Source organism: Lacerta agilis, chromosome 3 (assembly GCF_009819535.1).
Source record: "Lacerta agilis isolate rLacAgi1 chromosome 3, rLacAgi1.pri, whole genome shotgun sequence".
NCBI lineage: Eukaryota > Metazoa > Chordata > Lepidosauria > Squamata > Lacertidae > Lacerta > Lacerta agilis.
This window is the reverse complement of record NC_046314.1, coordinates 95,010,470-95,029,837: the sequence shown is the minus strand read 5'-3', so window position 1 is coordinate 95,029,837 and position 19,368 is coordinate 95,010,470. Positions and strand designations below refer to the sequence as shown.

Below are 19,368 nucleotides of genomic sequence, written 5' to 3'. Positions count from 1 at the left end.
ATCCTGGGTAGCACTGCAGAAGCAGTACAATTGTGGAAGGCATGCAACAGCTGTGACCTTCACTTTGGGAACCCCCTCATTTGCACAAGGCCATAGTTGGGCATATAGCCTTACATGCAAACTGGGCCACAAATGTGATGTGATGTTACAATTAAAGGGTTGCCCTTGCATCTTTGAAAACCAACATTTCTTATACTAAGAAGAGAACCTAACTACTAAACGAGAATTGCAATTTATTTCTGAAGGGTTTGCCTTCTGCCAAAGATTACACTTCTTTCAACGTTCAGATATTATGCTACTAATAGGCACAAGTTTAAGTGTGCACCTAAAATGTAATGAGTAGAGCCACTGAAATCCAAAGCCATTATTTTACATTGTTCAACTTATTTCATGGGGTAATCATTTCACATTTGGCTTTATAAAATAATTGTGCTGATTGCATCTCGTATTTCAGAAGACAAATCCACAGTCCTAAAGGAAACATGTGCTTGCCTGCTTGTCTAGACTTCCTGAGCGGAGCAAGCATAATGAAAAGCTAGAGCATTCCACCTGCGAAAAAGGTCTTTCTGTAGTATTCGCAGCCAGTTGTTTAATCATCTCTCACACCATCTCAAAGACCTAATGGCTAAATGGCATCATGAAATATTCAAGGCATGGAGAGCACTAGAGAGACCTGAATTGAGGGTACTGCCAGCCAGCCAGCCAGCTCTCTCTGGTAGAGCATGAAGCAATCATCTATATCCCATCATGCAAACTACCGCATGCATCTGTGCAAGGGAAAGCAAACACGCCCATCCCCGAGTGAGTGAAAGTAAACTAAGAGCAATCAAGAAGAAGTAGTGTACACATAAACTAAAGCAAATATTTGCTGAAACAGAAAAGACAGGAAGCATTCTGCCAATGTACCAATTAGGGGCACTCCACTGATGAGTATTAAAGAGGCTAAAAGGCGTGCAGTTTCAAACCAGAGGGAAGAAAGGGGGGAAGCTACTAAGCCAATCGTCATTCGTCATTACTAAGGATGATGGGAAATTTCTTCTTCCATAGGAATCTTTATATTCTTCAAAGAGATCTCCCAGTGGAAAGAAGTATAACCTGGAATCCCCAGTAGAATTGATGGATTGATGTAGGTAAAAATGTCTAACCATCCTAAATGTGTCCAGTGTGCTCTCACATCCCATTGGTAGGACAGTTATTTTGAGGCCAACAATTTTTCATTCAACCCAGCATCCTGAAAATTTATTCAGTTACAGTACTGACTGTACCTGTGGCAACTTCAGATTGTAGGATAGATAGGAAGAACCACAGAGGACTGAAAAACATAAAGTTGGGGAAAGTTCTCATGTATAATAACGGGGTGGGGTGGGGATGTACCATCAAAAGAGTGGCAAGAGTATGTTCCGGTCTACAATAAACCTGGTTCTGCTGGTTTTTCAGCATGGAAGAGTTTCAGTGAGGAAGGTTTCTCTGCCAAAAGTGTCTGTTGTCTAGTAACTGTGCTATCAGAAGCTTTCCTCTGCATTTCAAATCCCCAGAGAAGATTTGCAACTTGCATGAAGGGATACAATTATAACAGGGAATGACTTTTATGGTTATTCTTTTGCATTCTTAGACCATCCTCCAACCTATGTTTTCAGGGCAGTATACAAAGAATACAGTAAAATATAACATAATACTGCAAAGTTATACAATTTACAATTCAGTTACGAAACAGAAACAATGCAGAAGCTGGTTAGCCACCTCTTCTGTCCCCGCAGTCCAGACAAAATGTATGTGCCTTTTACAGACCTTTAAAAGTTGTCAGTGAAGGGGGGGCAAACATATCTCCAATGGAAGGGAGTTCCATAACTGGCGTGCCATCACTGAGAAGGCCCTGCTACAAGTCACTGTGGAATGTATCTCAGTTATAAATGGAACATACAAAGAGCTTGCTAAATCAGGCCAATCACCCATCTAAGCCAGCATCCTGTTCTCATAGTGGCCAACTATGATGACTGTGGGAAGCCTGCAAACAGGACATTAGCACAACAGCACCTACCCACCTGTGGTTCCCATAAACTAGTGATCAGAGACATAATGCCTCTGACAGTGAAGATAGAACGTTGCCATTGCAGCTAGCAGCCATCAATAGCCCTCTCCTCCATCACTGCCCCATGTGGGAGTGAGTTCCATAGTTTAACATGCCTTACTTTATCAAACGGATAAATGGGTATGCAGTTCTTTTTTAAAGAAAAAAGTTAAGCAATCAGACAGATGACCTGATTCACAAGGACACAATTGTTGACTGTTCCATTCTTCAATGTATTGCTGTGTATGATTCCCATGCAAGTTACACTGATAGAATTATTCTCACCTAAAGCCTAGATTCTAGCTCTTCCTCCCTCACAGACACACAACATCCCCAAAGACTCAAAGCATGAGAAACCGAAATATTTGTAGCACAAACAGGAATGCAACCTATGGGTAATGAATGAAGCACTTTTCTCAAAACAGATCGTATTTTTTTCTTCAACATTTCCCATCTGGTATACCTTATCCATATTCTTAACACAACCTTTGCATCTTCTGCAGCTTGCAAAATAAGTGTGCTGGGTAACTCAGGGTAGCCAATTCTAATTTGCAACCAACCTCTTGCAAATAAAAGAAGGAATGCAGTTCACTTACTTAATACTAATCAAGTTTAACCATTCTCACCATCAATCAGCATCAGTTTTATCACTGACTGCAATCCAATTAAAATACCATTAACTCAATAATCAGATGGAAATTGCTATGATGGAATGTGCTTTCTATAATAAATGTTTCATAGAATAACATGAAAGGGAAAGAATGAAGTTCCTTTGCCTGAATATGTCTTTCCAAATCAATCTGCAGACAACCCTTCTAAGCTTAGCAGTTTAAAGAAAGCTCTGGTTTAAAAAAGAGTAGCAGCCGTGGATAGCAGTTTCTGAATCTAGGTTGTAATGGGAGAGAAAGTTGTCTCAGTGTATATCTGGAAGCAAAGCTAACTAGTTCACAATACCCAAAATAATAAGTGAGCCAAAACGCAGCCACCTTTCAAAATTTTGCAGTGCAGTTCTCCAGCCAAGTAATGTGTATAAAAATGCATACAATAAAGTTTGCATAACAATACACATGTCTGTGAAGGAAATATGCAAAGATGCATTTCATTAGGGGAAACTGCTTACAAACAGTGGCATAGCGTGGGTTGCCAAAGCCCAGGACAAGGAAAGCATTATGCCTCCTAAGGCAAGCATTGCTCCCCCAACTGGCGCCTCCATGCAGCATTTTTGCCGCCAGATGCAGCTGCAGAGCAGCAGCGGGACATGTGTGGTTGCCTCCTCTGCATTGGGCACTGCCACTGCCACCACTCTTACTGTCTACCTGCTTCCCCCACCGGCGGGTCTTCTCCCAGATTCTGTTCAGCATGTTTCTCAGGGGAGGTGAGAGGGCGGGGCGGGGAGTGCCTCCAGTTCGGGCGGCAACAGCAGAGGTGTGCCCATTAAAAAAAGTGCTGGTTTTCATGCTGATGTGACACCAGGCAGCCTTTCAACTGCACATCACTGGAGAAGGTGATATATGGGGTGGCTGCGCCATACATCTCTTCATTGGGAGCAGGTGGTGCTGTGGTCTAAGCCTCTTGGGTTTGCTGATCAGAAGGTTGGTAGTTTGAATCTACATGAAGGGGTGAGCTCCCGTTGCTCTGTCCCAGCTTCTGCCAACCTAGCAGTTTGAAAGCGCACCAGTGCAAGTAAATAAATAGGTACTTCAGCGGCGGGAAGGTAAACGGTGTTTCCTTGCACTCTGGCACTCGTCACAGTGTCCCGTTGCGCCAGAAGCAGTTTAGTCATGCTGGCCACATGACCCGAAAAGCTGTCTCAGGACAAAACGCTGGCTCCCGCGGCCTGAAAAGCGAGATGAGCACCACACCCCATAGTCGCCTTTGACTGGACTTAACTGTCCAGGGGTCCTTCATAAAGGGATCTTGAGCCTTAATCTGAAGGAAATATCCACTTTGTATTGACGTTTTCCTGCTCTGCTTGCACCTAATTGAGTGCATACTCCAATTCAACAGGGCATAATGAAATGATTAACTCTGTTTGCACCCAACATGATTTTAAAAACAAGTAAGTAGTCTTTACACTGGCAGGTATAAAAAATGGCACGTAACGCTGTGGTGATTCTTACTCGTCTCCGTCAAAACATACTAACAAACAGGTTAATTAATTAGGCCAAAGAATTCCATGCTGTATTTGAAGCTATAATAAAGAAATGTCTTGACAAAATAGGTTACGCTCATTGCACAGTGCCAATTACAGTTGCAAAGCTATACACTTGTAAAGCCTTTTTCTGGCTTTTAATCAGATTTCATGGCTCTCTCCTATCTTCCTTGTATCTGAAGCAACAGTTCCAACACTGTTTTAAAATATATTATCACAGAAAGCAGCATAGCTAAAACACCATAGCTAAAACAAAACCCCACGACCTGAAAGTGTATTTGATTCTTCCATTTGAGAGATTATTTCAAAGCATTAGCAGAATGCAACCATATCGTACAAACCATGGCAAACATTGCACACCAATTGCCTTGTGCCAATTTTCTGCCACAGACCTGGGAGCTCAGTTATATCTGTCTTCAGGAAAATAAATACACACACAACCAGTGGCGGAGGAACCCTCTCCGTCACCCGGGGCGGGACACCGAGGGGCAGGGTGAACCGCCCGGTGACGCATGCACAATACCTGTACAGACTATGCACATGTAGCAACCCGTGCAGACGCGGCACGAGCAGCACCCACACTGACTGCATGCGTGCCCTCCGCCGCTCTACAGCTGGGGGGAGGCAGTGGGCCATCTTGTCACACACACACCAGGCCGGTGCCCGGAGCACCCCCCCCTTCGTACTCCCCTGCACACAACCATTGCACAACACAGCACAGCAGATGTGCCAGAATACCATTAAGCCGTCATTTATGTACCAGCAGTCCGTGAGGTATGGAAAATGCTGCTCATTATGTACTGTATTGCTGCCTAAGTCTACCAGGAAGTGTCCTCTTTTTAAAAAATAAAAGGTAGAAAACCTGTTATTTCTTGATGGGTTGGGATAATTACCCTACATATAGGGTATTAACATTTGCCCTCACAGGCCAAGATTTCAATGTGCAACATGGGGCCCTATAGGTGGGGAATTGGCTATGTTGAAACATACTGGTGCTATTTTTTTTTATCAGGAATGGTTTCTTGTTAATACGTCTGGTAAACTGGTGTGAATCAATACAGTGGTACCTTGGTTTACAAACTTAATCTGTTCCCGAAGTCCGTTCTTAAACCAAAGTGTTCTTAAAAGAAAGCGTGCTTTCCCATAGCAGCGGGGGACTCAATTTACAAATGGAACACACTCAACATGTTCTGCTTCCAAGGCAAAGTTCACAAACCAAAACACCTACTTCCGGGTTTGCAGCGTTCTTAATCCAAGTTGTTCATAAACTAAGCTGTTCTTAAACCAAGGTACCACTGTATATGGGTTGAATCTAACAAAATCCATGGAATCCCCAGTGGAATTGGGGAGGGGGCGATGCAGGGAGTATGCAAAGTTACACCCCACTGTAGCGCAGATATGCCTGTAGGTGAGTTGTTTACCGGTGAGGATTGCTGTACATCCACATTTAAATAAATAAATAAAATCCTGACAGAATCAATCGCAAAGGAAAAGAGCCCACCTGAGACCATCCTTATATACGTCTCTTAAGCACACAATAACCCCTTACCCTTTTCCTCAGGTTGTAGGTCAAGATGAGGTTCCTGGAGAAAGAGTGTGAGAAGGCCGTGTAGAACTCCAGCACCTTCTGTAAGGCATCTCTCTTAATCACATGAAGGTCACAGTACGTCAGAGCCCTTACGTTAGCACAAGACTGGGCGAGGGTAGTTTCTTTCCAGAAGACATCCCCAAAAACGTCTCCTTTGCCTAGGAGAAGACAACAGCAATAGTATCCGTGATCAAAGGATTGCCTCAGCGCTGAGACTCAAACAGCAAGAGACAAGCGGTTTCATTTTTTTACTGATAGTGCATTTCTCGTTTCATTCCACGTTCTGAGTGCACACTTTGAACAGCGCCCTCTGGTCGGAGTCCAGGGACAAGATCCAGATATCCCTGTACACGGCGACAGGCTGCAAGCCAGATGCTGCCAACAACCTTCTTCCCCAGTTGGCGCTGTCAGGCCAGATTTAAATGAGAAGCCAAGGACATAAGGAAACATTTCCCATGTGGTCACTCTCTCATTTAAACCAACCCATCAGCTGGTTCTGGTTCTGGTGTAAGCATGCAGGTTGTAGTACACTTGGTAGAGTTGATTTTTGATTTGATATTTGTATTCCACTTTTCCAGCAATAATGTTGGGTTCAAAGCGGCTCACAATATCATCATCATCATTAAAATGTGCAAACATTACAGTCCCTATAATCCTATCAAAAACACAATAGCAGAAAACAATAAGGCTGATAAAAACAAACAAATTCAATACAAACTCATAGTGCTTCAAAATAATAAGAAATAATAATAATAATAATAATAATAATAATAATAATAATAATAATAATAATTTATTTATACCCCCCATCTGGCTGGGTCTCCCCGGACACTCTGGCTATTGTGCTGAGGAAAGGAAGCAGGCAGCATTCTTCAAGACAGAAGTTTGAGACAATTTATCTTCCTGGGCTTGTATTCTCGAAGCTACTAGCATGAGTTTGGCCAAACTGCGAGAGACAGTGAAGGATAGGCGTGCCTGGCGTGCTCTGGTCCATGGGGTCACGAAGAGTCGGACACGACTGAATGACTGAACAACAACAACAACACCTATAATATGACACGCAGTCTAGAGAGGTAAGTGGTGGATGCTACATTGGCAAATGGCAGTGTTGAGACGTAACACTAAACCATGGCTTAGCACTGAGTCAATGGGCCACAGCAATCCACAGACCTATGTGCTCCCTCCTCTCATGTGCAGCCAGAAAAAGAACCCCAACAGCATTTATTTTCAGTTTCTCTGCATCTCAGCTCATTGTTGAAGCCAACGTGGAAATCAACTAATCCTTCTCAGTGTCAAAACAAGCCAATTTCAAACCATGGTTTCCGAAGCTTGCTTGTTTGACCACAGTAAGTGTGCAAGCCCTGATCCCCAATTTGGATACAGCAAAAAGCCGAGATTCCATTCAGAATCCTCTTTCCAGCCATGTGGCAAGAAGTCCTCTTTCCAGCCATGTGGCAAAAAAAGAGGATAGAGTGTATGATTTCAAGGCTTCCTGCAGCTCATTCACATAATGCCAAGCCATGAATTGTTTACGATCAATTGATTTTAAGCCCACCCTTCAAGTCATTCCAAAGTGGGATGTATCAAATATAAAATTCAAATGAACCCTACAACAAATCCAGTAAGAACATTAAAACAATATAAACCAGTTCAACAACTACACCCCTTACTGCAAACATCAGTGGCCTAGTCAAGGTGGGCCCAAGACATTTTGCTGCCTGAGGCAAAGGACAAGATGGTACTCTCCCATTCTATATATAGAACCAAGTGAACTGGCAACAGGAGAGGGACCTTCACTGCACCTGAAGGCAACAGGCTACCTTTAGGCACTGCTGAGGGAAGGGGGAGCTGTCCCCAGCACCTGCCATCTCTGGTGGCTGCCTCATTATGTCTAATGGTAGGGTCGACCTTAAGCCTAATACATCAAGAACCCACATCATTAAAGAGAAGCATACTTTAGCTGGTGCTGAAAATCAACAAATGTTGGCGCCAGGCAGTTTGGTGTTATATATGGTCACAGCTACAATGTATTCAGAGTTATGCGTACTCTAGACAAGCAGAATGCAGTGTTTTTCAAAGGCCAGCAGTCAATCAGCTGAATTGCTCCACAGAGCTCTGTGCTTAAAACTATCCGGTGGATTAGCATAAATCCATTTATTGAGTCTTAGCACTGGATTCAGAATTCTCAAGCTTGCAAAATATTTAGTTAAACAACTCTGGTAACAGCGATTAACCCGTTCAATTTAAAATGTGGGTTGCTTCCAATAATCTATAAAGATCCATTCCATGTAAGATTCCTAATAAAAGTAATTTCTCCTGTGCTGTTCAGCCAAGAAAATGTACCTTTATTAAACTTTGTAAAAATTCTAACTGTGCTAAGGCACTGATATTTAATTTGCCAATTAATTAATTAGGGTAATTTGTGCAAAGTAAGACAGTTAATAGCATAAAAAGAATGTTGAGTGTCAGCCTGCTGTTAATCCTTCAAAAATGGCTAACAACTTAAAAGCTGTCAGTCTCTCTTTGCTCCTTTTTCTTTACTCGGTGGCTAAACAGTGTAACTGGCAGAGCTGATAAAAGCCACCCTGAGCTTTTGATCTCCCACACAGTTTCTTCATATATGATTTACCCTGAATACAATGGTGCTGCTTGAACGTAAGAAGAGCACTGTCCCCTAAAAGTGTGTGAATAATTTTAAAAAGCTATTATTTACTTCTTTCATTTTGTTGTTGTTCAGTCGTTCAGTCATGTCCAACTCTTTGTGACCCCATGGACCAGAGCACGCCAGGCACACCTATCTTTCACTGCCTCTCGCAGTTTGGCCAAACTCATGCCAGTTGCTTCGAGAACACTGTCCAACCATCTCACCCTCTGTCGTCCCCTTCTCCTTGTGCCCTCCATCTTTCCCAACATCAGGGTCTTTTCTAGGGAGTCTTCTCTTCTCATGAGGTGGCCAAAGTACTGGAGCCTCAACTTCTTTCATTTATTTGAAAACTAACCACAATTACCCTTCCATGTTCACATGAAGAAATATTGTATGGAAATCTTCAGAAAAAGGTCTGATAAACAGAAATATTTTCTCCTCAGAATCTGAAAGAACAGCCCTGTTGTCATGTGGCCATGTTCTATAAATATATAATAACAAGATAAGGAGTCTACAGTATTCCTTGTCCATTGGGTAGATGCCAAATGACCAGTGGGTTCAACATAAACACTTAAGATTCAAAAATCTTTTCCTCATATCATATTCTAGAGCACATTATGCTAATAGATCAAAAACCAAATTGCTATACAGGCAACCCCCCCAACCCGGTTTACATGCGTCCAATATGTGTGCGACTGTGTATACGCACATCACACTGAACCCACAAGAGACCTGGAAACGTCATAAAGGCATCATTGATGCATCACTAAAAGGGCAGAATGGGGGCAGAGTGGGGTGATTGCAGACTCTTTCAATGGTTTTCAATTAAACGTGATTTTGCTGTGGTGCCTCAAAATGTAAATGGGGGGCTGCCTGTATTTGGGTTGTATCCCCCTACTCAGGACAGAATCATTGAAAATAATGGGCATGGCTAACTTATTGATTTCAATAGGTCTACTCTGAGTATAACTTAGGGGGATACAGCCTTATGTGTGGGATCCACTTAACCAAGCTCTACCCCCCTCTTGCCCCCATGTGCCCCTGAAATTGGCTCTGGGGAGCTGCAAAGCCCCCAGAACAGCACACAGGGAGAGGAGAGGGGGAATCATTCCGTTTGACAAACTGAAATGTTTGTGCAGAAAATGTTTGCTCTGGTATAGATTTCCCCCCCTCCCCAGGTAAAATATCCTAGCATGGTCCAGTAGATGTGGGGCATGAGCTCTTTAGTGCTTTGACGATGGGGAGACTATGTTACATGTGTATGATTGGCAGTAATCCTTTGTGTGTAGGTTGTAATATTGTTGAGTATGAGTGGCTGGTTGACAGAGATAATATTCAAAGTATAAATGACTGTGCTGGTTCTGTGCAATGGATGGTGAGTGAGATTGGGTGAGTGGCTACACGACTAATGTGTGTTATGTTGGTTGTAATTTTGCAATATACTGTTTTGTGCTGCTCTCTGATTACTCATATCAATATGGAAATTGTTTAAGTATTTGGGTGTTGTTGTTTTACAGAAACCATTCTAGTCTTTATTGTACTTATTGTGTAGAGATGATAGAAAGACAGACAAATAGATATGTACATATATAGGTAAATGTAAAGGGACCCCTGACCATTAGGTCAAGTCGTGTCTGACTCTGGGGTTGCAGCACTCATCTCGCATTACTGGCCCAGGGAGCCGGTGTACAGCTTCCGGGTCATGTGGCCAGCATGACAAAGCCGCTTCTGTTGAACCAGAGCAACGCATGGAAATGCTATTTACCTATTTATCTCCTTGCACTTTTGGTGTGCTTTCGAACTGCTGGGTGGGCAGGAGCAGGGACTGAGCAACGGGAGCTCACCCAGTCGCGGGGATTCGAACCGCTGACCTTCTGATCGGCAAGCCCTAGGCTCTGTGGTTTAACCCACAGCGCCACCTGCATCCCATGTACATATATACCAGTATATATATTGACTGTGAACCCCTTTGAGATCTTCAGAAAGTAAGTGGTTGCTAAACGGAAATTATTATACATAAAATAAAATCCAACTCCCTTGTATGGGGGTGGGGGCAAGGTTTAAATATTATTGTGCCACATTATGAGTCTATCCCATTGAGTTGGGACTACCACCTTTGGCACCTCTGTGTAATAGATGTCCTTGCGGGTAAAGTAATAAACCAAAGCCGTTTCGGAGAAGCATTATAAGAACAATTCTGTCTGTATGTTTTAAGATTGCAATTAGATAAAATTAAACCAGCAGGGTTTTCTCCTTCTAGAGCAAATGGGCCATTTAACACCTTTCTTCCACAGGGGTAACATGGTTTTCTGAAAGAAAGAAAAATTCCTCAGGGATGATGACTTTGTGAATAACAACTTGCTCTGGAAATCTGAGGACACGCAATCCATGCCATCCGCCTGTGCAACGTGCTGTCTTAATCAGAGTAAACAAATGAAACAACCCCAATCCCTGGTGACAGTAAACAAATTAAAATAGCTGGGTTTGCGTAACAAATGCATGCATGGTCACACTATGATCATAACTTTAGTTGGTTTATTGATTTTATGTGCTTTATTATAACTATTTGTATTGAGGTGAAAATTGTTCCATACCAAACTGGAATCCTAAAAGGATCAGATTTTTATAAAAGTATTTTATTTAAAGGCTTTAAATCAAATACCCCACTCCCCTTTGTACATAATGTTTCCTACTTAAAAGAGGCAGGTCCTAATGTGCTTCGCCACATCATTTCCAACAAAAACTTCAGCACAGCAAGGGAGAAACAATGTTTAGTCAACAAAGATAGCATTTGCACTTTTCCAGTATTAGTGTGGAAATACTTCTGCATATGTTTACATTCTAATAATAGAGATATGTCTTGTTTTTGTAAAGCAGGGCCTTGATCAAGGGTAGTCAACATGGTGCCCTCCAGATATTGCTGGACTACAAGTCCGATGGGCCCCAGCCAGGATTGGTAAAGTTATTGCAGTCTAACATCTCAACAGATATCCCTGAAGTTATCAAAGCTCTACACCTTTGTATAGGGTGAATCTTAAAGGGGCAGCCCCCAGGCCTGAAGATTGACATTTTTTAGCCTTTTTGTGGCCTACCATGGGTCACATGGGGGTAATATGTGCCTCCATTTATCAAGATAAAGGTAGGTTAGGGTAAGAGAGTCTAACTGGTCCAAGGTCACCCAGTGAATTTCCTGGATGGGTGGAGATCTCACAGGAGATCTTCAAGAAGAGACTGACCAGCCACCTGATGTAAATACTCTTGTTCTGGATTTCTAACTTGGAGCAGGAGGCTGGATGAGATCTCCCTTCCATTCTACAAATTTATGACTAGGCAGGGAACTGAACACAGATTTGCTTGGCCTAACTCCAAGATCCTATCCACTACGCCAGACTGGTTCTCAAAAGATATCCTTCTAGCACGATGAATATCATTTGGAACTGAGATCATGCTTTCCTCTAAGGAACTGGGTAAACCTGATTTATAGTAACATTATTATGCAAGAGAACATAGCGTATTCAATAAGCCAAGAGCAATAAGCTCACCAAATGAAATACTGTTGTAGGAGGCTCAGCCTCCTAATTTCAGCGTAAATTTGGCTCTAATGGCATTAAAAAAAATTGCCTGTAAATTCATTCATATCTTTTTAAGGCACAAAGGACATTTTGCTCCTAAGTTACATAGATCATTCAGTCACAAAATAATAATAATAATAAATGCAGTTTATTTCTCAGTTGCAAGGTGGGATAGGAGCATAACTCCTAACAGAAAAGCACATTCCATTAAAAGAGAAACGGAGAGATTATAGTTTAGTGAACACATTCCCCCCCCCTACACACACACACTTTCAAGTACAATTTTCACAATGATTGCTATTCAAAATCCTGAGGGGTGCTGCTGAATAATCAGAATTCAAAATTTGTGGAACAGGTTAATTAATATTAAAACTATTGACCTGTGTTCTTAATTGACCAATTAACAGTAGTGCCACTGTCTTTGTTAATGACAGTCATAACCACAGAGTGATCCTTCAGCAGCTCTAAAGTGTGGTCTCCTCCGTCCAGCTGGTCTTGAGTACAACCCTGTATATGTAAGCAGAACCGGCCCACCCATGAGACATACTGAGGCAGCTCCCTTGGGCAACAGAATCCAAGAGGTTGCAGCACTGCAGGTGCCACTGCTCCTGGATAAGCAAGAAGCATTGGTGGCAGGTTCCAGCGAGATCTTGTGAGAGCCCTGCAAAATCTCATTGGAAGCTGCTGCAACAGCTGCTTCTCCTTGCTTCTCCAGTAATGGTGGTGGGGGCTCAGTCACCCCTTGGATTCTGCCACCCAAATTAGAACCCATAAGCTGCAGTCACACAACTCTGGTAAGTGAGGCTTCAGTGGGGATAGGAACAGGACTGACTGGCCCTGTGTGTAAGCAAGGAATCTTTTTCAGCCCAAAGGCAACATGTGTAGAGGAGTTACAGGTAGGTAGCCATGTTGGTCTGCCATAGTCAAAACAAAATAAAATAAAAAATTCCTTCCAGTAGCACCTTACAGACCAACCAAGTTTGTTCTTGGCATGCACACAAAAGCTCATACCAAGAACAAACTTAGTTGGTCTCTAAGGTGCTACTGGAAGGAATTTTTTATTTTATTATGTGTAGAGGAGGACAGCTAAGATGACCAAGGGTCTGGAAACCAAGCCTTATGACAAACAGCTGAAGGAACTGGGTCTGTTTAGAATGGAAAAGAGGATACAAAGAGGAGACATGACAGCCATCTTCAAATGTCTAAAGGGCTGTCACACGGAAGATGGAGCAAGCTTACTTTCTCCTGTTCCAGAGGCTAGGACCCAAGCCAATGGCTTCAAGTTACAAGGAAGGAGATTCCAAGTAAACATCAGGAAGAAATTTCTGATCGACAGTGGAACAGTCTCCCTCATGAGGCTGTGGACCCTCCTTCCTTGGAGGATTTTAAGCAGGGATTGGATGGCCATCTGTCATGGATGCCTTAGTTGAGATTCCTAGGTGATCCTTGGGGTCCCTTCCAACTCTACCATTCTATGATTCCCTCTTGGGCCACCTTCTGGGGGCTGCGTAGTCAATCCAGGCAAGAAAGAGGAGCTCTTACAGAATTACATTCCAGCCAAGCAACAAAACCCAGGAAGGGAGAGAATGCGAGGTCTGATGTGAGTATGTGGCCTAGGGAAGGAATGGGGCCTGGACAGAGCCCCAAAGGCCAGGTAGAGAATCAGGGAGGGAGGGATGGCGACATGAAAGGGGACTGTTGGCAGCACCAGGCTTGGAAGAGGGAGACATCAGCAAGCCGGAGGACTCCAAACTGTGACTGAGACTATTTATATATGCCTTTCAAAGAATTTGCTGCCCCCACCATGCAAATAAATATATAAATAAAATAAAAATTGGCTGAACCAGAATACAAGCAGTCTTTTGGGTACCTAGTTGAGAGAGAGACAAATTCAGACACAAATGCAAGGCAGCTTCCCTAAGTAAAAGAAAGAGAGGAGGAAATTGGGGGGGGGGAGAGAAACAACATCTAAGGGGTTTGCTCTATAGTATATTGCTCTGTCTTCTCTCTTTCCTGACTGTATATTTCCTTTTAAGTGATAGCTACATTTGTTCTGAAAGATTTAAGGTTGCTAGGCTGCTGGTTTTTCTACAAGGCTGATGTGAGCAACAGACGCTGCACCACATCTCTGTGAAATTTTACTTTACCATTAGAAAGGTGTGACAGAATCACATCACCACCTGAAGTCTGGACCAGCCTTGTTACTTATCTACATCTTATGGGTTATCACATGGTCTTTTCCTCCTTGCTTTGCTTCCACTGTGTTGAAGTGCAAAACCTTTTTATGTGCTTCGTGCCCTCACTGTGTGGCTGAACTTTCTGGCTAAAAATAGAGCAAATCTACATTTCAAAATGCTTTGGGCTTTGGTTGACAGAATAGGTTTTAATGTTCTTTAATGCTTCTATGCTGTTAATGATGCCTGGAAATACTGTGTTAAACAACAGCATAAATATATCCAAGATGGGAGTGGGGGGGGAGGGCTGAATGGGTCCCTTACTTCCAATGAATTATAAAGTCATGGATGACCACCACTAGCTGTTTGCTTCTCCCCAACTATAGTATATTATTATTATTATTATTATTATTGGGGGGAACACATTCCCTCTTTTTCAGAGGAACTCAAGGTGGCTGACAATTTTTCACTTTGCCCTGTATTTGTTTCTGTGTTTCTGTTCTACTGCAGTTCAGCTTCCAACACCCCTAGTAACAAACCTCAATACCCAAACAATATTTACAATAAAAACAGTCCCTAAGCGAAACTCAAACAAAACATCTGATTAAAAAATGCAAAAAAATGAAAGAAAGAAGCTACACAGGAATTCACTTTCAGAATAAATATTGTCATTCGGTACACAAATGTGAACACAAAGACAGAATGTAATGGGAGAACCTACCCAAAATTGCAACAACTTCATCATCCTGGATAACTTCCAAGGATCCCGAAACCACAAAGCAAAGATTGTCCACGCTCTCTCCAGCATGATATATGAGATCCCCCGGAGCACAGTGCACCGTCTGAAATTCCATGGCAAGAGCTCGCAGACACCCATCGCTGGCCAGCCTAAACGCAGGGTGCTCTTTAAAAACTTTTCGATTCAGATGAACGCAGATGTCCGCTCGCATGTCCTTAGGGCAAATCTGCAGAACCTGGGACAACATTACAAGAATCAACCTCTGCAAGAGATTTGAGTGTGCTACATCCACTGTGCGCTGTCATTATGACAATATTTTTTTTCTTTAAAAAAGCATCATGTGCTTGTGCAGGTGATTCATTTTGGCTTCCTGTTGGCTAGCCAACTTACAATTGGCTAAATTCCTGTTCCTGCTTCTTTGCTCTTTTGGACAAGTGGCTGCAGCAATGGAATCTAGCCATCTGTCTCTTAAGTGATGTGAATCCCTAATAACAGCCCTGTTTTTAGCTATTTGCCTTTGAATTTGGAATCCTCTGCATCTACCTATGTGCATGGAAGCTGTGACACTGCTCAGCAGATGTTTGTTTTTATAAAATAAACTGAAACATCTCCAACTGCCAAGATAGCAGACAGAAAATAATTAATAGTAATCATTAATTCTCATTGGGAATGGTGGCAGCTGCTGAAGTTATAATTGCAAATGTTAAACAGGAATCTGTCAGGGAATGCAAAGTTTGAAATTAGTTTTAAAAGTGCATCCCTCATTGACCCTGAAATTCCTGCACCAGCCTCAAAATTAAATTAAAAAGCTCTTCAATATTAAGGCAGAAGATATCTGTACAAAACCAAGAAGAAAACAGTTATTTAGGCCAAACACATTTTTTGATAGATACTGAACTACCAAATAATAGTCAAAGGTGTTTGTTGTTGTTTTTTTGGTATCTGAAGAAGTGTGCATGCACATGAAAGCTCATACCAATAACAAACTTAGTTGCTCTCTAAGGTGCTACTGGAAGGAATCTTTTATTTTGTTTTTTTAAGACAGTGAAATCAATAGAACAGAATACATATCACATACTTAAATAGGGCATGCAATTGAAACAGCACACAAATGCTTAAACTTTTAGGAATGTATATATGATCAGGGGGCTTTCAAATTCCTTTGTCATGAGAAAACCAATTAACCTACAGTAGCAATTCATCATCACATACCTGGCAGGAGGAGAGAGACATGTGGCCAAACACACATTGGCTGCCTTGCTAAGATTATATCTCCCAAACCTCCCAAAATTATAGCTCGCATCCAAGACCTGGCACATGCTTAAATCTCTCTAATGAGGTTAACTTTGGTTGGATTCTGTTTATGTTTTACTTGAATTTTGTTAAAAACTCATTTTATTGAAACCTCCAATTTCCATTCATGGTCAAACCAGCGCAGAAGAGTGGTATCATTGCATCGGTGGACATACACAATGACATCTTAGAGTAGTTGCTAGCATTCACATGCCTAGGTGAAAAAAGTTTGCTTATTGCTGATGAATTTTATTCCACTAGAGAAGAAGAACCTTTTTCTCAAAATACACTCAGATGTGGAATTCCCCAACAAATCCTGGCCTCTGCCATTGCCTTGGGGCAACTAGAAGACAGCTACCACTATGGCAACTACCCTTAGAATAAACTTGTTTTACTAATATGCTTGTCTAACGTATCTTTGCTTAATGGTAAGGGCAGAACTAGAACTTATTTGGGAAACATAGGATTTCTGAGTTATTTTATCGTTATTTATAAAAGTATTTGTATACCACCAATTCATACAATGGCAATGTATAGCAATATATACAATGAAATATAAAAATGGTACAAAACAATTGTTAAAGTGTCTGGCTGATCCAAAAAAATTAAACAGTTACATAAGGCCTTTCAGCATAAAACATCTAAAAGAAAATGTCTGAAAATCAAAAACAAGGTACTGTACCTGCAAAATCTCTGCATGATACTGGTAACACTTTCTTTCAAATTTACACAACAACCACCACTTGCCTTTTGCGACAAATTATGCCATAAGTGGCTTACAAAACATAGAACTAAGAATCATTTATAAATCTACAACAAAACAATAAAATACTAGCATTGTTGCCTTTCATCAACATACATGTTAAAATGTAGCCAAAACTGTTGTGATGGCTTGTTTCAATTGTTCAGCCCATTAAGCTGGCACTGTGGTTTAAACACTGAGCCTCTTATGCTTGCTGATCAGAAGGTCAGCAGTTCGAATCCACATGATGGGGTGAGTGCCTGTTGCTCTGTCCCAGCTCCTGCCAACCTAGCAATTCAAAAGCATACCAGCGCAAGTAGATAAATAGGTACCCTGCAGTGGGAAGGTAAATGGTGTTTTTGTGCGCTCTGGTACTCATCACGGTGTTCCGTTGCACCAGAAGTGGTTTAGTCATGCTGGCCACTTGACCCAGAAAGCTGTCTGCAGACAAACGCTGGCTCCCTTGGCCTGAAAGCGGAGATGAGCACCACAACCCATAGATGAATTCAACTGGACTTAATCATCTAGGTGTCCTTTACCTTACCTTACATTTGCAAAATAAATCAATAATGCTTAAATTAGCTTTTACTGTTTTAGTTTCTCTATACCCTCTGCACCTCACCAAGCAGGTAAAATAAAAGCATAGTGCTCCAGGGTATAAATTCACCTTCAAAATATTTGCTTAGAGGGGTGTATTACATGACACACATCAGTAGTGACAGCAATGCAGGAGTGTAGAAATCACATTATGATTTATTCATTCCACAATGTTATTGAAGTTGTGTTTGTATGCAAATTCAGTGGAGCTTGAGAATTGGACTTTAGAATTTATGGACTGGTATTGTCATTACTCAAGTCTTAAATTTGTTAGCCTCTGCTATCAACATAGGCCTTTTTTAAAAAAACAGATGCTAACTCAACTGCCTATGATATGAATGTGTCAATTACAGAAATCTATCAGAATATATCTCTTTTAATAGTATAAGAATTGAATATTTCTTTATATTTATTAAAGCAATCTTTCAAGGTGAAAATGGATAGTTGTGATTCAATAACCTTTGCATTCTTCTCATGAAAATGCCTTTGGTGCAACAGGGTAGAAGTTTGTTTTAAAATCAGCCCAACTTTTGTGGCCAAGATGAAGACACCCAACCATCAGGATAGCTAATGACATTTGAAGAAGAAGAAGAAGAAGAAGAAGAAGAAGAAGAAGAAGAAGAAGAAGAAGAAGAGGAGGAGGAGGAGAAGGAGGAGGAGGAGGAGGAGGAGGAGGAGGAGGAGGAGGAGGAGGAGTTTGGATTTGATATCCCGCTTTTCACTACCCGAAGGAGTCTCAAAGCGGCTAACATTCTCCTTTCCCTTCCTCCCCCACAACAAACACTCTGTGAGATGAGTGGGGCTGAGAGACTTCAAAAAAGTGTGACTAGCCCAAGGTCACCCAGCAGCTGCATGTGGAGGAGTGGAGATGCGAACCTGGTTCACCAGATTACAAGTCTACCACTCTTAACCACTACACTACACCACACTGGTGTAGAGGAAACTGAGGATGCTTTTCAAGTCATGACTGAAGAGATATGTTGCATGAGAACATAAGAAGAGCCTGTTAGATCAAGCAATGGACCATGCAGTCCAGCATCTGTTCTCACAGTGGCCAACAAAATGCCTGTAGGAAACCCACAAGCAGGATTCAAGCAAAAGAGCCCTCACCCACCCAGCTGTTTCCAGCAACTGGTATCCAGAAGCATTGCTGCCTACAACCGTGGAGGCAGAGCATAGCCATCCCAATCAGCAGCCGTTGATAGCCTTATCCTCTATGAATTTGTCTAACCCTCTTTCAGTGCCATCCAAATTGGTGGCCTTCATTGCCTGCTGCAGCAGCGAGTTCCATAGTTCAAATATTCTGCACAGAGAATATGCAGGGACTTGCCCTCTCTGACAAGGAGTTAGAGTGTGGAAGCAGGTGACAGTTGAAGGAACAGTGTTCATATTTACTAAAATTCACCAACAATTTTGAGCCAGAGAAGCTATTTTCGTGGATTTGTGGGTTTGTTTATTTAGTACACACAGAATGCACTCAAGGCACTATTCATAGGGTTCACGGGTGTCCAGTTCCATGGGGATGCCCACTACTGCATGTAAGGTATTTGTGCTTTTATCTTGTGAGCCCTGAGATCTTCAAACGAAGGACAGTACTGTATATTAATAGTAGCAGGCATAGTAATGGAAGGCTAGGCGAAGCAGAATCAGCACCTTGGAGAGGGACCTACATTGATGTGGGTTTCAGGACCCGTTTGTGGTCCAGCTGAGACAGAACATGTGAATTGCCTCTGCTGTGTCTTGGAACAACTGGCAGATCTTTATAGCCTGTGCTATAGGTATTAATTGACTAGAATCCC

General features: G+C 42.1%; 1 protein-coding gene across 2 annotated transcripts in view; it reads right to left on the bottom strand.

Annotated features, from left to right (window-relative positions):
* The window catches only part of KCNH1 (potassium voltage-gated channel subfamily H member 1), a 218,599-nt gene that overhangs the window by 85,362 nt on the left and 113,869 nt on the right, over positions 1-19,368 (bottom strand). For both annotated transcript variants that reach the window (XM_033144832.1, XM_033144833.1), the window contains exons 9-10: positions 14,920-15,172; positions 5,770-5,966 (exon numbers count right to left, since the gene is read on the bottom strand). In XM_033144832.1, coding sequence (XP_033000723.1) covers positions 5,770-5,966; positions 14,920-15,172 — 450 coding nt within the window. The remainder of the gene's footprint in view (positions 1-5,769; positions 5,967-14,919; positions 15,173-19,368) is intronic.